Here is a 17,906-nt window from a genome sequence, read left to right on the forward strand (position 1 = left end):
TCGTTGTATCAGTAACAATTATGGTGTGTCAGTCTCCCACGATTCTGAGGGACACGTACATGAGAGTCATGGCCACAGAGCTACACACTCGTCTGAGCACGGGGAGGAAAGGGAGGAGGAAAAAGAGAGCAACGCTGAGCGGACAGGTATTTCTTTTGGATGCACTGTAGTGGTTAGTCATAGAAATATGCAGGAGATTAACTTTCAGAACAAGTTAAACTAAAAACTGTAAACAGAAGAATAAAAGATTTAGCTAAATTTATGTTTGGTTGACCCACAGTCCTGCATGAGCCTGAGGGACACGCACGTGAGGCTCACGGCCACAGAACCAAAACCTCATTTGTGCATGAGGAGAAAAGGGAGGAGGCAGATGGGGAAAAAAGAAAAACTCAAGAGAGAGGTATCTCTTATGTGTAGTAAAGGACGGCATATAAATCCTCAGTATATGTAGATTTACACATACACGGGAAGTTAAATTTGACAACTTACAGCTGAACATGCTCCACTATTTAATATTTTCAACAACAACTGTGGTGTGTCAGTCTCCCACAAGTCTGAGGACCACGCACATGAGACCCATGGTCACAAAACAACATCATCTGAGCACGGGGAGGAGGGGATAGAAAAAAAAGGTATCTCTTCTATATGTAGTAGAGGCAGTGTTTTCCTAGATTTACATGCTGTAGTTCACTTGTGGCTGTAGATATGCAGTAGAAAACTTTCCTCACATGCTAAACTTGGCAACGCGTTGTGTAAATCGGCTTCTGAAAACCAGGAGCAGCAGAAATGCATCAAAATGTTCTCGTGTTAATGTTATTCACGATTGTGGTGTGTCAGTGCAACACACGTTTGAGGGGCACGTACATGAGACTCACGGCCACAGAACGACAACCTCATCTGAGCACGGGGAGAGAAGGGAGGAGGAGGAGGTGCATACAGAAAGAAAAGCTGAGAGGAAAGGTATCTGTCTATATCTATGTTCTGTAGTTGTGGCTGTAGCTACCTGTAGTTAGTCTGAAGTGGTGGAAATACACAGCAAATGATCTTTCACCATGGGTTAAATTTGGCAACTCACGGCAAAAACTTTAAAAAACAGCAGAACTGTATCTATTTTTTTTTTCTTGTTTTGCCAATGACAATTATGATGTGTCAGTTACCCACAAGTCTGAGGGACACGTACATGAGACTCATGGCCACAAAACAACAACCTCATCTGGGCACAGTGAAGAAAGGGAGGAGGAGGAGCATAAAGCCAGAAGGGCTGAAGAGACAGGTATCCTGCTTTTGTTTTGTAGCGGTAGCAGTGTTCTTGTAGTTTTATATTGACACATTAACCTAGTAAACACGCAAAAGCTATTTCCTGAGTTAGGAAAAGGGAAAGACACGAAAAACAAGCTTAGACAGCTAAAACAACAATTATCTCACTAAGTCTATTTTTTTTCTTGTTATGCCCATGATGATGACGATGTGCCAGACCCCCACAAGTCTGAGGGACACGTGCATGAGAGTCATGGACACCAAATAACAACCTCATCTCACCACGGAGAGAGGAGGGAGCAGGAGGAGCACACAGAAAGAAAAGGTGGCTGCTTTCTCTGTACTGTAGTGTTGTAGCTACCTGTAGTTTACCTGTCTAGTGGGGAAAATATGCACTAAACAGACCACGGGTTAAACCTGGCAACTCACAGCAAAACATGTTCCACAGAAAAACTGAAACCAGCAGAAATGATGTGAAGTAGAGAACGACTGGGGCGGAGGGGCAAGGAAAGGAAAAGACACAAGAAACAAGCTCAGACAGCTAAAACAACATTGATCTCACAAAGTCTCTTTTTTTCTTATTATACCAATGATGATTACGATGTGCCAGACCCCCACAAGTCTGAGGGACACGTGCATGAGAGTCATGGACACCAAATAACAACCTCATCTCACCACGGAGAGAGGAGGGAGCAGGAGGAGCACACAGAAAGAAAAGGTGGCTGCTTTCTCTGTACTGTAGTGTTGTAGCTACCTGTAGTTTACCTGTGTAGTGGGGAAAATACGAAATAGACTAAATAGACCACTTGTTAAACCCCTTAAAAAACTGGAACCAGCAGAAATGTCGTGAAATTTTTGTCTGTTATTTCAATCACGATCGTGGTGTTTCAGTTCTCCACCTGCCTGAGGAACATGTACAGGAGACTCATGGCCACAAAATAATGACCTCATCCGAGCACGGGGAGGAGAGGGAGGAGGAGGGGAAAGAAAGAAAGGCTAAGAAGACAGGTATCTGTTAGAAGTAGTGGAGGCAGTGGTCTACATTTACACACTGTAATTGTGCTGCAGCAAAAAAGCAGCAGATCAACTTTCCTCACATAGTGTGAAACGTCAATGAAAATGCTGGTGTTTCAGCCCCCCACATGTTTGAGGGACACATACACGAGAGTCACGGCCACAAAACAACTATCTCATCTGAGCACGGGGAGAAAAGAGAGGAGGAGAATGACACAAACACTGGAAGGAAAGGTAGCTCCTTTTAAATGTTAAATGCATCTGACTGTGAAAATGTGCCGTTAAAAAAAAACTGCTCCTGCTTATATTCATGACAATGATCATGTGTTAAGTCTCCCACAAGTCTGAGGGACACGAGACTCATGGCCACAAAACTGCAACCTCATCTGAGCACGGGGAGGAGGCACATAAAGAAACAAGAGGTATTTCTTTTATATGTAGTGGTAGCAATTTAATACAACACTTTAGACTATATATTACAGGGCTGTCACCTTTTTAAAATTCAGATTTTTCTTTAATTAAAAAGTGTGTTTAATGTGTTCAAATCACTTCAAACACAACCACACAACCTGATCCTGGACTACATTGCAGAACTGATGCTGTCCCATATAGAAACCTCCACCGCTCAATTTCAATTTCACATAGTAAATAGAATTTCTATTAGACACTAAAGCTTAAGGGAAAATGGATAGAAATATGATTCATACGCATTTTTAGGTTATTGAGGAATAACGTGAAGAAGATTTAACTTTTGCTCGTCATGTTCATGAAAACTGTGTCTCTTGTATATGTAGCTGAGGCTATATTCTTGTACTTTTACCTACAGTAGTTTAGTGATGGAAAAACTTTCAGCACAATTTAAACTCATAGCATGAAAATTTCAAACAGCAGAAATGTATGTCAATTTTGGATTCTTATGTTGATGACAATGGCTGTTTCAGTCTCGCACAAGTCTGAGGGACACGGACATGGACATGACAGTCATGGCCACAGAGCAACAACCTCATCTGAGCACGGGGAAGAGAAGCATATAGAAAGAAAAGGTATCTGTTATATGTAGTGGTGTAGATTTAGATACTGTGGTTTAGCTGTGTTGTATCAAATATGCAGTAGATAAACCTTCCTCACAAGCTAAACTTGGCAACTCCAGTGTTAAACTGGGCCACTGTAAACAGCAGAAACGTATCTGAACTCATCTATCTTCATCTGTTCGGCTGTATAAGAATTTAGTGGGTAAACTTAGGCTGTGGAGTAGAATCTTAATCTGGCAACAACATTAGCTTCATATTTTCTATCTGAGATAGTGACTGTAGATGAAGGATGAGAAAAGGAAAGGAAGAGAGGATCAAACACAAGGAAACACACACATTTTCCTCATACGATATTTCTGCTTTTTATGTTCGCGACAACTGTGGTTTGTTAGTCCCCCACAAGTCTGAGGAGCACGTTCATGAGACGCATCATGGCCACAGAACAACTTCATCTGAGCACGGTGAGAAAAAAGAAAGGAAAGGTCTCTTGTCCTTGTAGTTTTAAATATTATAGTTTAGTGTAAAGTTGTTAAACTTTTAGCACTAGTTGAACTTACCAGCTTATAGCAAAAATAAAATACGCAGCAGAAATGTATCTAAATATGTCTCTTCAGCTGCACAACAGACTGACGGTCACTTCAAGCTAAAGAGCTACATTTTAATTTGACACTTACGTCATAGTATTATTGCTTCAGTTGCTGAGGAAACAGCATAATAACCTCATGAAGGTGTTTCTGTTTGTTATGTTCATGATAATTGTGGTTTGTTAGTCCCCCACAAGTCTGAGGAGCACGTTCATGAGACGCATCATGGCCACAGAACAACTTCATCTGAGCACGGTGAGAAAATAGAAAGGAAAGATATCTTGTCCTTGTAGTTGTTTAGATTATAGTTTAGTGTAAAGTTGCTAAACTTTTACCTGTAGTTGAATTTACCAGCTTATAGCAAAAAAAAAATACAAAAAAAAATACGCATCAGAAATGTATCTAAATTTGTCTCTTCAGTGGCACAACAGACTGACGGTCACTTCAAGTTATAGAGCCACATTTTAATTTGGCACTTATGTCATAGCATCATTGATTCGGTTGCTGAGGAAACAGCATAATAACCTCATGAGGTGTCTGTGCTTGTTGTTTCCATGACAATTGTGGTGCGACAGTCGCCCACAAGTCTGAGGAGCACGTACATGAGACTCATGGCCACAAAACAACAACCTCATCTGGACACGGGGAGGACAGAAAAGCTGAGAGGAAAGGTATCTCTTTGACCCAGAAGTGGTGGCAATCTTCTCATAAACTTTACCTCATATTTTTGCTCATTATATCAGTGACCATTGTGATGTTTCAGTCTCCCACAAGTCTGAGGAACACATGCATGAGACTCACGGCCACACACCCACAACCTCATCTGAGCACGGAGAGAGAAAACATGAGCAGGCTGAGTGGAAAGGTATCTCTTTTAGCACCAGTGTAGTGCACTCGTAGTGCCAGCAGATGAACCTGAGTTAAACTTGGCAACTTTCAATTACAACTGTGGTTTGTTAGTCCCCCACAAGTCTGAGGAGCACGTTCATGAGACGCATCATGACCACAGAACAACTTCATCTGAGCACGGTGAGAAAAAAGAAAGGAAAGGCCTCTTGTCCTTGTAGTTTTAAATATTATAGTTTAGTGTAAAGTTGCTAAACTTTTACCACTAGTTGAATTTACCAGTTTATAGCAAAAATAAGTGCCTAGATTATGCAGCAGAAATGTATCTAAATATGTCTCTTCAGTGGCACAACAGACTGACGGTCACTTCAAGCTAAAGAGCTACATTTTAATTTGACACTTACGTCATAGTATTATTGCTTAGGTTGCTGAGGAAGCAGCATAATAACCTCATGAAGGTGTTTGGCTTGTTTCCATGATAATTGTGGTTTGTTAGTCCCCCACAAGTCTGAGGAGCACGTTCATGAGACACATCATGGCCACAGAACAACTTCATCTGAGCACGGTGAGAAAAAAGAAAGAAAAGTTGTAAAGTTGTCCTTGTAGTTGTTTAGATTATAGTTTAGTGTAAAGTTGCTAAACTTTTACCACGAGTTGAACTTGCCAGCTTATAGCAAAAAAAATAAAATAAAAATAAAAAACGCAGCAGAAATGTGTCTAAATTTCTCTCTTCAGTGGCACAACAGACTGACGGTCACTTCAAGCTAAAGAGCTACATTTTAATTTGACACTTACATCATAGTATTATTGCTTCAGTTGCTGAGGAAGCAGCATAATAACCTCATGAAGGTGTTTGTGTTTGTTATGTTCATGATAATTGTGGTTTGTTAGTCCCCCACAAGTCTGAGGAGCACGTTCATGAGACGCATCATGGCCACAGAACAACTTCATCTGAGCACGGTGAGAAAATAGAAAGGAAAGGTCTCTTGCCCTTGTAGTTGTTTGGATTATAGTTTAGTGTAAAGTTACTAAACTTTTACCTGCAGTTGAATTTACCAGCTTATAGCAAAAATAAAATATGTAGCAGAAATGTATCTAAATCTGTCTCCTTAGTGGCACAACAGACTGACGGTCACTTCAAGTCATAGAGCCACATTTTAATTTGGCACTTACGTCATAGTGTTATTGCTTCAGTTGCTGAGAAAACAGCAAAATAACCTCATGAAGGTGTTTCTGCTTGTTATGTTCATGATAATTGTGGTGTTTCAGTCTCCCAGAAGCCTGAGGGACACACACATGAGACTCATGGACACAAAGCACACTTTTATGAGCATGGAGAGAAATGGGAGGAGAGGCATAAAGAAACTGAAGGTATTTCTTAGCTGTGGCTATGTTCTTGTACTTTTACCTACTGTAGTTTACCTGTAGTGACTGACAAAACTTTCAGCATAAAACTGCCCACCTCAAAAGTTCAAACGGCAGAAATGTATATAAACTTTGGATTCTTATGTTGATGACAATGGCTGTTTCAGTCTCGCACAAGTCTGAGGGACACGGACATGGACATGACAGTCATGGCCACAGAGCAACAACCTCATCTGAGCACGGGGAAGAGAGGCATATAGAAAGAAAAGGTATCTGTTATATGTAGTGGTGTAGATTTAGATACTGTGGTTTAGCTGTGTTGTATCAAATATGCAGTAGATAAACCTTCCTCACAAGCTAAACTTGGCAACTCCAGTGTTAAACTGGGCCACTGTAAACAGCAGAAACGTATCTGAACTCATCTATCTTCATCTGTTCGGCTGTATAAGAATTTAGTGGGTAAACTTAGGCTGTGGAGTAGAATCTTAATCTGGCAACAACATTAGCTTCATATTTTCTATCTGAGATAGTGACTGTAGATGAAGGATGAGAAAAGGAAAGGAAGCGAGGACCAAGCAAAAACAAAAGACACATTTTTCCTCATGCGATGTTTCTGCTTGTTGTGTTCACGACAATTGTGGTGCGACAGTCGTCCATAAGGCTGTGGAGCATGTACAAGAGACTCATCATGGCCACAAAACAACACCTTCATCTGGGCACGGGGAGGAAAGAAAAGCTGAAAGGAAAGGTATCTCTTTTACCAGTAGTAGTGACGATCTTCATGTCCTCATATTTTTGCTCATTATGTCAGTGATGACTGTGGTGTTTCAGTCTCCCACAATTTTGAGGGACACATGCATGAAACTCACGGCCACAGAACAACCTCATCTGGGCACGGGGCGAAAAGGGAGGAGGAGGACGAGCACACAGAAAGAAAAGCCGACAGGAGAGGTATCTCTTTTATTTGTAGTGGTGGCAATATATGCAGTAAATTACTTTTAGTGCAGTAAATACGCAGAAGATTCTCACTGTGAGTTAAACTCGGCACCTCAGTGAAAAATGGGAACTGGAAATAAAAGTCTGTAACCTCATATCTTCAACCCCATGATAACCTGTCAGTCAACATAAGCCATGAGGCTACATCTTAATTTGGTAACCACCAGCAGCGCCATATTTTCAACTGAGACAATGACTGACACTGAGGGGCAAGAAATAAAAAGCAGAGAGCAGGATGAAGTGGGGAAATAAACACAATGTTCAAAACCGTGTGAACATTGTTACATTTCCATCAAGTTTTACGTCTTGTCTGATCAGCTGTTTATAAATAGTATGAACATTTTGTGCTTTATGACACTTGGCTGATGACTTGGGGAAAAAAAAAAGAATATTAAACCTGCGTGTGAGCATGTGAGGAGCATCTATATGAGGAAAGGTTTCTCACAAATATTTGGATATTGTTGTCTTGTCAGTTGTCTTTGTAATATATAGCTTGGTAAAACAGCCCGAGATAATCATCAATATAGATTGATTAGCGAGCTTTCGCTCCTTTGTAGTGCACCATGTCTTTGAAAAACCGGAGGGGGAAAGAGGGAGTCATGAGACCACAAAACACACTTCTGGGAAAGAGGAGGAAGACAGAGAGGAGAGGGAAAAAGAGAAAAGGAAAGGTAGAATCTGAACATGTGGTTTAATAGCACAGTGATTCATGTCTGGCTGCACATTGGCAGCCAAACTTTATCATGATGAGGTTAATAGGTGGCACAGTATTGCATTTATCTAATATGTTCCCGCTCCATTAAAGTTGGTGATTTGAAACATTTGAGCCCACAGTTGAGTCATCTTTTTCTTGGCTGAATCTTCCACGTGTGTCACTGGCTTAAAATAAAGTTCAGCCTGCCTCTGAAAAATTTCTTTGCAGCGCCAGCCTGACAGAAAAACAATTTTTAAAACATTTAAATCTACCTGACAAACCTTACCAAATGTTTTTCGGGAGAGTTTTTGATTTGAGTCCTAAAAATTATTTCTCACAATTCTTCTTCAGCAGATTAAGTTTGCCCCATTTTTGTGGCATTGTAGATGTAACATTTCTTTTTTTTTCCTCAACATTTTCAGGACGTCTCATCATTGTGTGGCTTAAAAATTGACGATTAATTTTTTTTCCCTGTGGAAACAGTGGTTGTGCTGTTCTGGAGCTTTTGATTCCACCACATGGTCTTCCAATAAGAATGTGTCATATGAAATGATTTTGCCAGGTGCTGTTTTCAAGGTCAAGAATGAATTTTTAATCTAATATAATCTCAAAATATATATATTAATCTCAAAACCTACTGGATGCTTTAAAAAGGTGAAGTAGTAGAGTAGATCCTTGCATGTAGACTCATTAAATCTCGGTTATGAGGATTTTATCAGCTTTATAGAACAAAGCAACTCCCTTTTTAAAAAGGGAGAATCTAGTGGGAATCCCGTCCACCTAATCCATACGACCTCTCTGTAGTACTAATGCTGGCCTCACTTCTCCGTCTGTGTGAAGGTATAGTGCTGTAGATGACTGTGGCACTGTGAATGATGAGCAGACAACTCTTACACAAAGATTCCTTCATCCCTTAAGGGCTTCTGAAACTCTTGATCTCAGGAGAGCCCCAGGCCAGACAGTTGTTTGGGATCATATACGATGAAGGTAAGAGACCAACATGAGCAGCACGTGGTCTGAGGATACAGACAGGAAACTTGAGCTTTGTTAGATTCTCAGATCAGTGGATTGCAACGTCTTTTAGTCATTTGACAAAGGTGTTGATGCTGTTTTTTCAAGGATGAAACCTGTGGAAAAATTCCTTTCATTGCATGTTTTAAACTTTTTCATTCTGCTCATTTTTTCCTGTGCATCTGTGACTCCCTCGTGGTTGTGTTTTGTTTTATGTGCATGATCAAGGTAAGTATTTAAATTCATATTAAACCACGAAACAACTGCCCCGCTGGTATTTCTGTGTGCTGATTTCAAAGAAAGATGCTTGTTAGCAAAGTATACCATTATTGTGTTACCCTCACAGACTCTTTGATGCAGGCAGCTGCCTCTCATTCTCTCTGTGTAACCGTCTTTCACCGTTAACAATTCACAGGTGATAAATACCAATAAAGCAGCATCTTGACTAGTAACGTTAATTTGTGGAACAATGTCCCATTGCCTCTCTAGTCTGTGGGGTAATTGGCCATTTATATTTAATTAGGCAGTTCTTCCCACACTGCTAGCATGGTTCCCTCAGTGCTGAGAGAGGCATTTTATGGTGCTCCTCTCGCTGGCTTCCTTTAAACCAGCTCATTAATATTTCAGCTGGCATCATCAACCAAACAATAATAAAATAATAATGTGACGGCTGATTAAACAGCTAAACTCCGACTTTTTAATGTGCATTTAAATGTGTATTTGCATAAACATGCCTGGTAAACGCCTCTTTAGAGGACAGTGATGCCTTGCAGCACACTATTGCAGCCAACTTCTAAAGCTTAATAAAACCTTAATTAGGTAGCAGCCTCAGCCAAGATAATCGTAGCGAGAATGTAGAGCAGAACCCCTCCACCTCTTGCTGCACCCCTCTGCACAATGCAGATCCGACGGTAAATGATATCAGGCTTTCATTTCTCTCTCGGTGGAAAAATTACACCATTCTCCGCAGCATCGTTTTTTTTAGCTTTGGTTTAAGGGTGTGAAATTTTGGTCTTAATTTATCAAGTGCTCGAACATGTAGGGTAAAACTTGCTTTCGAATCCTTTCAGATAATTCATGAATTACAAAGAGAAAATTTAATTACAAGCTCTGATTGTGCAGAGCTTTATGAAGGCGAATTTAAGTCTGTGGAAATGAAGAACAAACAGTGAAAGGAGAGGAGGGAAAGAAGGTTTGCTCTCAGGTTAATCAGGGTCAGACTGTTTCCCTACTGCCAGGTGCAGTATGAAAACTCTTACTCCACTGGATCACTCACCTCGAACTCTCTTGGTTATGATTCTGTAGCTCATAATCTACTCATCCCATAATGCTGTTAAATTCCCAGACACAATTAACATGCCTGTATTCACGCGCCTACACACATATACACGCACTTACACACAGGATAGTGGAATTCCCATCAGTAATCAGTGCAGCACAGTGAAGCAGACTCAGCAAGCCTGTGAGTGTAGTAATGGAGAGGGAGTGGTCTGTCTTTATTGAACCGATATAGAGTCAGAAAAGAGAGTCATAAAACTCACACAGAGTCATTCATTTGTTCACTGAGGGCTAAAACTAAAACTTTCAGACATATCTGTTAGTTAAAGTCATTTATCACTTCCTACTGTCATCAAAGAGTCCTGTGAGAACGCAACAGCTTAAATAAAGACCACTATTCTCCTCCAATTCTTCAACACTTAAATTGAGAGCTCATCATAAAAATGTATAACTATCCTCCCCTAAGAAATGAGCTTAAATCTGTCTCTTTTATCTTAGACTGTGAGTGCTACGGCCACTCCAACCGCTGCAGCTACATCGACTACCTGAACATCGTCACATGCGTCAGCTGCAAGCACAACACCAGGGGCCAGAACTGCCAACACTGCAGACTGGGATACTACCGCAACGCCTCTGCCGAACTGGATGATGAGAGCGTCTGCATTGGTTAGTCTACAAGGGGACAGGGGGTGTGTGTGGAGGGTGATGGTGTGTGTGTGTGTCACTATGGTGGTGGAGTGTGTGTGTTCTGTGTGATCGACAGAGAAAGTAGAAAGGGATATGCTGGCTGTTACTGCCTTTAAAATTCAAGCACCCAGGTGTTTTTTTTTTTTTTTTAAACTTTGAACCGTGAAGAAAATATCAGACATTGTCCCTTAACTATAGAGAACACAAAACTAATTGGACATGCTAACATAAACTTAAAGCTGCACTAATATTATATTGATATATAATATCTTCATGCACCGCCATCATTATGCAGACATTATGTCAGCATGCCGGTGTCTCTGAACAAGATAACTCAAAAACAAACCTCATAGCCTACTTAACACCACAGGTGTGGAGTAAATATGGACAGACATAGATGATCTGATTAGATTTTGGTGCATAATGAGATAAAGCGGATTTTTTTTAATAACTTCTGTTAGCATTCTTGAAGACAAACTACTATTACTGTGAGCATACATGTGCTTTTGTCATGTTACAAATTTGTAACGTGAAAGGGGTCAGTGGTGGTGTCAAACCCAAAGAGTTTTATCACCTGGCTCTGCTGTCCCTCATCAGTTCTACTGAACATTTAGCGCATTTCTTGTTTTGGTTCACTCTCACCACCCTCATCAGCATCATTTCCAGGTGTAGCAGCTGTTTTCAGTGAAAATATTCTCACAAACCAACTGTACACCACCTGCTCACCACACAACAGCAAAGACTGTTAGCAGCTAGCTGGTGAACGTAGCGGAGCATTTATCAGCGAAAGAGCCTTGTCTGCTGGACGTGTAAATAGACAACCGTTTTATAGAGGCTGCGTCAGGCCTCCTCATTATTTTTTTTGTTTTTGTTTTGTTTTTTTGTCTTCAGTCTTTTCTACAGCAAGAACTTCACAATCAAGAACTTCACATTGAACTTTTCATTGTGTGGACACAGCTTTTTGAGTGTTTGGGGTCACTGGCCTGCTGCAGTGTCCTTGTACTGCAACTGTGTGTTTCAAAAGGTTTAAAAGTCCAACCCCATTAGCCTAATAGTGATGCAAACACCCTGAAGCACCCTCAAAGCTCAAAGTCAACATGTAAACCTTATTCAAAATCCAGTCTGCTGAAGCACAGGGCCAAACAACACACTAAACAACTCTAATACTTTCAGACTGTACTGTTGATGAATACTCTTTATGGACAATGATATACACCTTTTGTATATGTTTTGAGTATTTATTCTTCCTACACTCAGCCTTATTAAGGGCACGTCCTAGTAAGAGGTCACTCCGTTTGCATTGCTGTGGAGCAGAAATCTGGTGTTGATTTGGATCCATCTGTAGGTGGACGGCAGGGGGTTGGAGGGTAAACTCGCCATGGATGGGGAGCACACAGGGCCAGGCCTTGGAGTCAGCACAAATAAGGCCCCATTAGCTCATCTGCCAACACACTGGCACACCGAGCATGGCAACAAAAATCAGTTCACACCAGCGTCTCTAGAGCAAGAAATGATGTGCCCTCCAACACTAATGCATTTGCACACAGATTTTACACAGCTACACATTAGCCACACACTTTCAGTCTCAGAGGCTCACGTACATTCCCAGTATAAATGCACAGACACATGGACACCAACCGCCTCGCTGTGGTTGTGTAATCTGGGCATCTTGGCCTGTTTCTCCTTTATGAATATTTTATAATAAATTTGAGAATAAATTAGTTAATTTGATCTTGGGTTTTAGTAAAAGACAAGCTATCGGCCAACATCAAGTGGTGTTGCAAATATGCAGACCTGCAATTTTTTACCGTCTCTTATCTGCTACCAGCTACCACTGATCTGGATATCAGTCAGCATCTAAAAATACATGTATTTGTAATGATAATAGTGCGCAGACATCTGAGGGAAACAGAGAATTATAAAAACTAAGCCTAAGAGAAAGTCAATGTCGTCTTGTGTTAAAGAGAAGAAAACTTGTGCGACATGAATCTCAGTGCTCAACTCAAGTTCACATTTCAGTAGAACAAAAATATGCTTGGACAGGTAGTTGTGAAGGAGAATTAAGGGCGTTTCTGAGGTTAACTTTATATTTGTGGTGTTTGATTGGCCATTTGAATCATAGGAATATTGATAGAATGAAGTTAAAGTTTGATTTAATTTTAACAAAAAGACCCACAACTGTTCAAAATACCACAATGTTCCTTAAACTTATTCAATCGCGTTTGAAAGCAGATATCATACCATCAACAGAACTTGCAGTTCTATTTAGATGGGATCAGTTTCCCAAATAACATCTGAGATACTTCGTACTTTCTGACATAGGACATCTGTCATTTCTTTTTGCTGTTTAGATGAGTCACTGTTGTCTCCTCACAGTGTTAGCATGGATGATAGGTGCCAGTGAATTTGTTGAAAGGCTGTTCTAAAACGTTAACCTCTCAAAGACCTTTGGAGCAGTTTGTGAAGAGGTGGTGTACTGTGTGACAGAAAAAAGAGACCTATGACATGGAGCTAAAACATGCAAAATGAAATGTCTTTTGAAATCACAGGAGTTTTTAGTCCTGACAGACAGCATTACATGTATCACAAAAAGTGTGATATATTTAGTACACTGAAACTGACACAAAAAAACTAAGCCTGGAGAAATAAAAGGGCCTCAATTTCAGGTATGAATCTGCAGCGTACTGGGACATCTCTGGAGAAACTCCACCTTACATGCTCAGTACTGTAGCTCTGAAGTGCTTCAATACCAAAGACAAGTCTGTGGTCTGACACAAATGCACACAGTTTTGGCTGCACTTAATTCAACAGTAGATCAAATCCAAAAAAAAAATTAAAAATTACAACAGGCAGGAATTTCTAAGAGACTCCCTCTCTTCATCCTCCACCACTCTCTTCCTTCAGAGTGTAACTGCAACCAGATGGGTTCTGTTCATGACCGGTGTAACGGTACAGGCTTCTGCCAGTGTAAAGATGGCGCCACGGGAGCCAAGTGTGACGACTGTCTGTCGGGCTACTACTGGAAACAAGGCTGCTACCGTGAGTATAAGGACAGTGATTTTTTGGTGGGTTCATATCTTAAAATCCAGGGTTGAAGAAATGTTGTAGTCTTCCAGTTCCCTCGTGAGGGCATCTCCCAACATTTTCTTTACCCCTGAGGGAATAGATCATGTACCTCATTAGCAGCATCAGCTGCTCCTTTAATTGATGACCCTGTCACACCTTAACCCCATTACAGGGAATCGCCTTCCTCCACCATCTACCACCTACTGTAATGTCTCAAACAGACCCACCCCCACCCACACACACTTACACACATACTTGTAAACCTCCAGTGGTATGCATGTATTTTCAATGTAGGGTTATTTATTACAACATGGAGCACAATGTAGTAAATAGTAGCACAGTGTGTGTTAGGCTTGACATCTTACTCCAAATACTCCAGCTATCTTTGGTGTAATAAAAAATGTTATCTAATGTAATTATTTCTTGTCATGAAAGCGAGATTTTCTCTCAGAACATTTTCAGGTCAAGAATCTTGTGCAGTACAACTACCTCTGCACTTTTTTCTAATGCCTTTTATAGCATTTTAATGATGCTATTTGTTCCTCCAATCATTACTTAACACATCACACATGCACTGTATTTTCTGCTGGGTTTCACACAATGATTTTAACTTGACCCTGAGAAAGTGCAGCCTCAAGAAAAACAGACATAGAAAAGGGCTGCAAAAACAAAAGAGGCAGGTGTTACCTGTTGTTGTCCCTGAGGTAAAGACTGGAGAATTTATCTTGCCTCTTTCCTTCCTCCTGCTTTCTTTTCTACTTTGTTCTCTCTGCCCTGAATTCTTCTCCTGCCCCTGTATTCCTGGTCCCAATCACGCATTTTCCATCCTCACCCTCCTGTCTGTCACTTTACCATACATCTTTCTTTCGTGTTTGTGCTCTTTACTCCCCCACCATCCTTTCGCCACCTGTCACATTGCTGCTTCCTCTTCTCCTCTCCTCCCAACTCTTCTCTCATTCTCTTTACATCTGCAATTCCTTCCCTCTCCTGCTTTTCCACTACTTCACCCTCTCCTGTTCTCTCTGTCTGCTTTCATCTCCACTCACAGCTAACATTTGCGATGAAGAGATGCTCTTGTGCCAGAATGGAGGAACGTGCTACCAGAACCAGAAGTGCATCTGTCCTCCAGAGTTTAAGGGGGTACTGTGCCAACAGTCCCGCTGCGAGGCGGGCAAGGACTGCAACGCTGCCTCTTCGCCGCACCTCTCCACGGCCACCCTGCTGCTCTGCACTCTGCTAGCCCACCTGCTGGCCACGTTAACTCCCCACTGAGCCACGACCCCCCCCCCACCCCCACCCCCACCCCACCCACCTCTCAGACCAAGGAGTGTATATGTATAGGTGTGTGTAGGTGAGGCGAGGGGAGACCCAGAGTAGGTAGGACCCTCCCAGTCATGGACCTGATGAACACACAGACGCACACGCCGCAGCACTCGCAAAAGAGCACACACTCACACAGCACTTATTATCCCCGGTCACCTTTCAGACAGACACACACACACACACACATACACACACACCTCACAGGACGGTCATGATACCGCGTGTGTGCTCAGGTGTGAGAAGAAGGACAAACAGAGAAAAACAGGGAGTGACCTCAGAGAAAAGAGATGCAGACGAAGGGAAAAAAAAAAAAAAAAAAAAAAAAAATCATACCAACCACTGTTCCCTTTATTTCTGAGCTGGAGCAAAGTGCATCAAACCAAAAAGCATAAACAGTACACTTAAATCACCACTGTTTCACTTCAAAGGGAATGGCTGTTGTAACCACGAGGACCTTTTTTTTTTCCATTTTGTTTTCTTGGTTGAGTTAAGGATCTCACCTTCTTTAGACTGATGGCCAGCGTGTGTGGTCAGACTCGGTGAGAGGACGGGACACGTTGACACGTTGACACGACGAATGGGTCGGGAGGCAAGCTGTGCATTTGATCCTGCTGCTGAGGCCTACATAGTATATTAACCAGGTTTCATTTCCTCTCACAAGATGAGACTTGATTTTACATTTATTCTATTTCTGCTGCATTTTTTAAAAAAAGAATTATATCTTCAGTCATTGTATCTAATGTGCCCACTACCAGTCGCTGAGATTATACATATTATATAATATCCAGGGGGTTACGAATTATAAAAATTTAGTCACTATTATGGTTGTTATAGGAATGAGTGATTTTTGCCACACTTAGCGAGATTTAATCTTCACACAGTATTCAGGAAGGAGAATTTAAGAGAATTTAACCTATCAGAAGTCTAAAAGAGAGAGAAAAGATATCAACCACGTATCAATATTATATGACATTATTTGACTATTTTTTGTAGAAATTATTTTTGTTTGGAGTTACAATAAATTATAAAAAATGACATTTACAACTATTCCAAATGAGCATTTTATTACACTGAGTGTAAACCTTGCAGTAAATATGACTGTTATTTGCCTTCTTGCTTGTACTTTTTTCATTCAGTCAAGTGTCCATGATTAAATGCTGTTAACATCTTTTTTTTTTCAGTGGGGTGAAAAAAAAAAGAAAAATCAAACAAGTTGAGACAAGAAAGCCATCACTCCGTCATCCATTTGATCTATTTCATTCACTTTGGACATGGTGTTGAATGCTCATCATTACAAATGGATTATACCAATTTGAAATACAACAGCCTGTCTGACAATCACAAAGAACTGTTTTCCTGCCCAGAGAATATAAATTATTTTACTCTGATAAAAGTTGCAAAGAGCTTTTATATCTAAAATGTCACTTGCAGATGCACCACGAGTAATGGGCTAATTAAAAAATATTTTCCGTAATACAAACAGTGGAGATACACTGATTCACAATGGTCCTGAGAGACAGAGCAACTGACCCTGGGGCCAGATTTTCTTCACTCCCCCAAGATCACTGATATTTGCAAGGCTGTGCCAGTGACATACTGCATTTAGCAAAAATGTCCACGTTTTTTTTTTTTTTTTTTAACCTAGCAAAAACTGTAACATAATTTCACTGAGAAATGTTCTATTGCCGAGTCAGCCCAGGTACACAGCAGATAAAGAGACATGAATGCTGCATTACACCAGGATACAGTGAACATCAAAAGATAAAAGCAAGACTAAGCCTGTGAGAAATGACAAGACAAGGATTGTGGTATTGCTCTTCCCTTTCTGAGCTGATGGTAGCTGTATTAGCTATTCTGTGTGTTGGGTTCATCCCCTCTGAGCCTGAATGGTGTCAAGAACAGAGACTTAGGAGGGAATAGTTTATGAATGTAGAACACTGAGAAATGATTTAAAGGAACACATTTCATTGTGGATCAGAAAGCAGGTAGTATCTCTAACTAGTAGAAAATGTACTGCAGTATATTGTATTCATTAATGATTGACTGTCGTGTGATGTTTACACACAGTACAAACATCCCACTTGTGACCAAGGGAAAACAAGACTCGATTTAGATGAATGTAAGATCAACCATATTATGAGATATGACAGAAGTACATGGACTGAAATAGGCTTATTCTTTCTTGTGAATGTTCTGCCTTCTAAAAATAGAAACTCTGACATTAGGACATGTTTATGTTCACAAGTCCAATGCTCTAAGTTTAACATTTTGGGAAATACCCTTATTCATTTTCTTGAGTTTGATGAGAGGATAGATACGACTTTATATGAAGCTACAAACTGGAAACAATTAGCTTGGCTTTGCCAAGACTGGAAGCAGTGTGCTACATCCAAAGTCCAAAAATACAGAATCTTTTTTGAATCCTTACATAAAAAGAAATGTGAAAATGTTAAAATATGGTTTATAGGGGACTTAAATGAAAAGTGCAAGGCTTTTTTTTTGTGTCCTAAAATGTGGAACTATTTCTTTAAAAAACACAAGCAAAGGAAAATAACATCATGAACATCATAGGCTAAGGGGCAATATATACTTATACATTGTTAAGAATAATAATCACAATAACAGAAAATAAATAAACACAAGCAAATTAGGAAAGATATTCACCAGTTTGACATCACATACGTCACATAAATAAATAAAGAGCAAACCTGAAACTTTTACATGACTGAAATTTCCAGGGGGATACTGAAAACT

General features: G+C 40.5%; 3 protein-coding genes across 6 annotated transcripts in view; 2 read left to right on the forward strand and 1 right to left on the reverse strand.

The window, feature by feature from the left end:
• The window catches only part of ntng2b (netrin g2b), a 64,141-nt gene extending 47,881 nt beyond the window's left edge, over positions 1–16,260 (forward strand). For 2 of the 4 annotated variants that reach the window (XM_071466919.1, XM_071466918.1), the window contains 3 exons: positions 10,575–10,742; positions 13,668–13,802; positions 14,878–16,260. In XM_071466919.1, the coding sequence (XP_071323020.1) occupies positions 10,575–10,742; positions 13,668–13,802; positions 14,878–15,101 (527 nt within the window). In that variant the 3' untranslated portion in view covers positions 15,102–16,260. Of the gene's footprint in view, positions 1–32; positions 383–10,574; positions 10,743–13,667; positions 13,803–14,877 lie in introns of those variants that run through there. The other 2 variants (XM_071466916.1, XM_071466917.1) reach the window with 1 other exon arrangement.
• Positions 1–17,906, reverse strand: part of rapgef1b (Rap guanine nucleotide exchange factor (GEF) 1b) — a 200,089-nt gene that overhangs the window by 174,905 nt on the left and 7,278 nt on the right. The gene's annotated exons all lie outside the window — the stretch shown is intronic.
• Positions 299–6,834, forward strand: LOC139611894 (sarcoplasmic reticulum histidine-rich calcium-binding protein-like). The gene is made up of 17 exons (XM_071466920.1): positions 299–400; positions 543–632; positions 838–960; positions 1,154–1,273; positions 1,475–1,582; positions 1,868–1,975; positions 2,149–2,265; positions 2,392–2,505; positions 2,604–2,693; positions 3,213–3,314; positions 3,695–3,763; positions 4,073–4,141; positions 4,462–4,751; positions 5,624–5,692; positions 6,002–6,103; positions 6,265–6,366; positions 6,747–6,834. Exons 7-16 carry the CDS (start codon positions 2,199–2,201, stop codon positions 6,355–6,357), a joined length of 1,065 nt encoding a protein of 354 aa, XP_071323021.1. The 5' UTR covers positions 299–400; positions 543–632; positions 838–960; positions 1,154–1,273; positions 1,475–1,582; positions 1,868–1,975; positions 2,149–2,198; the 3' UTR covers positions 6,358–6,366; positions 6,747–6,834.

This window comes from Trachinotus anak, unplaced genomic scaffold (genome assembly GCF_046630095.1).
Source record: "Trachinotus anak isolate AG129_WGS33_773 ecotype Australia unplaced genomic scaffold, CSIRO_AGI_Tana_v1 ptg000028l, whole genome shotgun sequence".
Classification (NCBI taxonomy): Eukaryota; Metazoa; Chordata; class Actinopteri; order Carangiformes; family Carangidae; genus Trachinotus; species Trachinotus anak.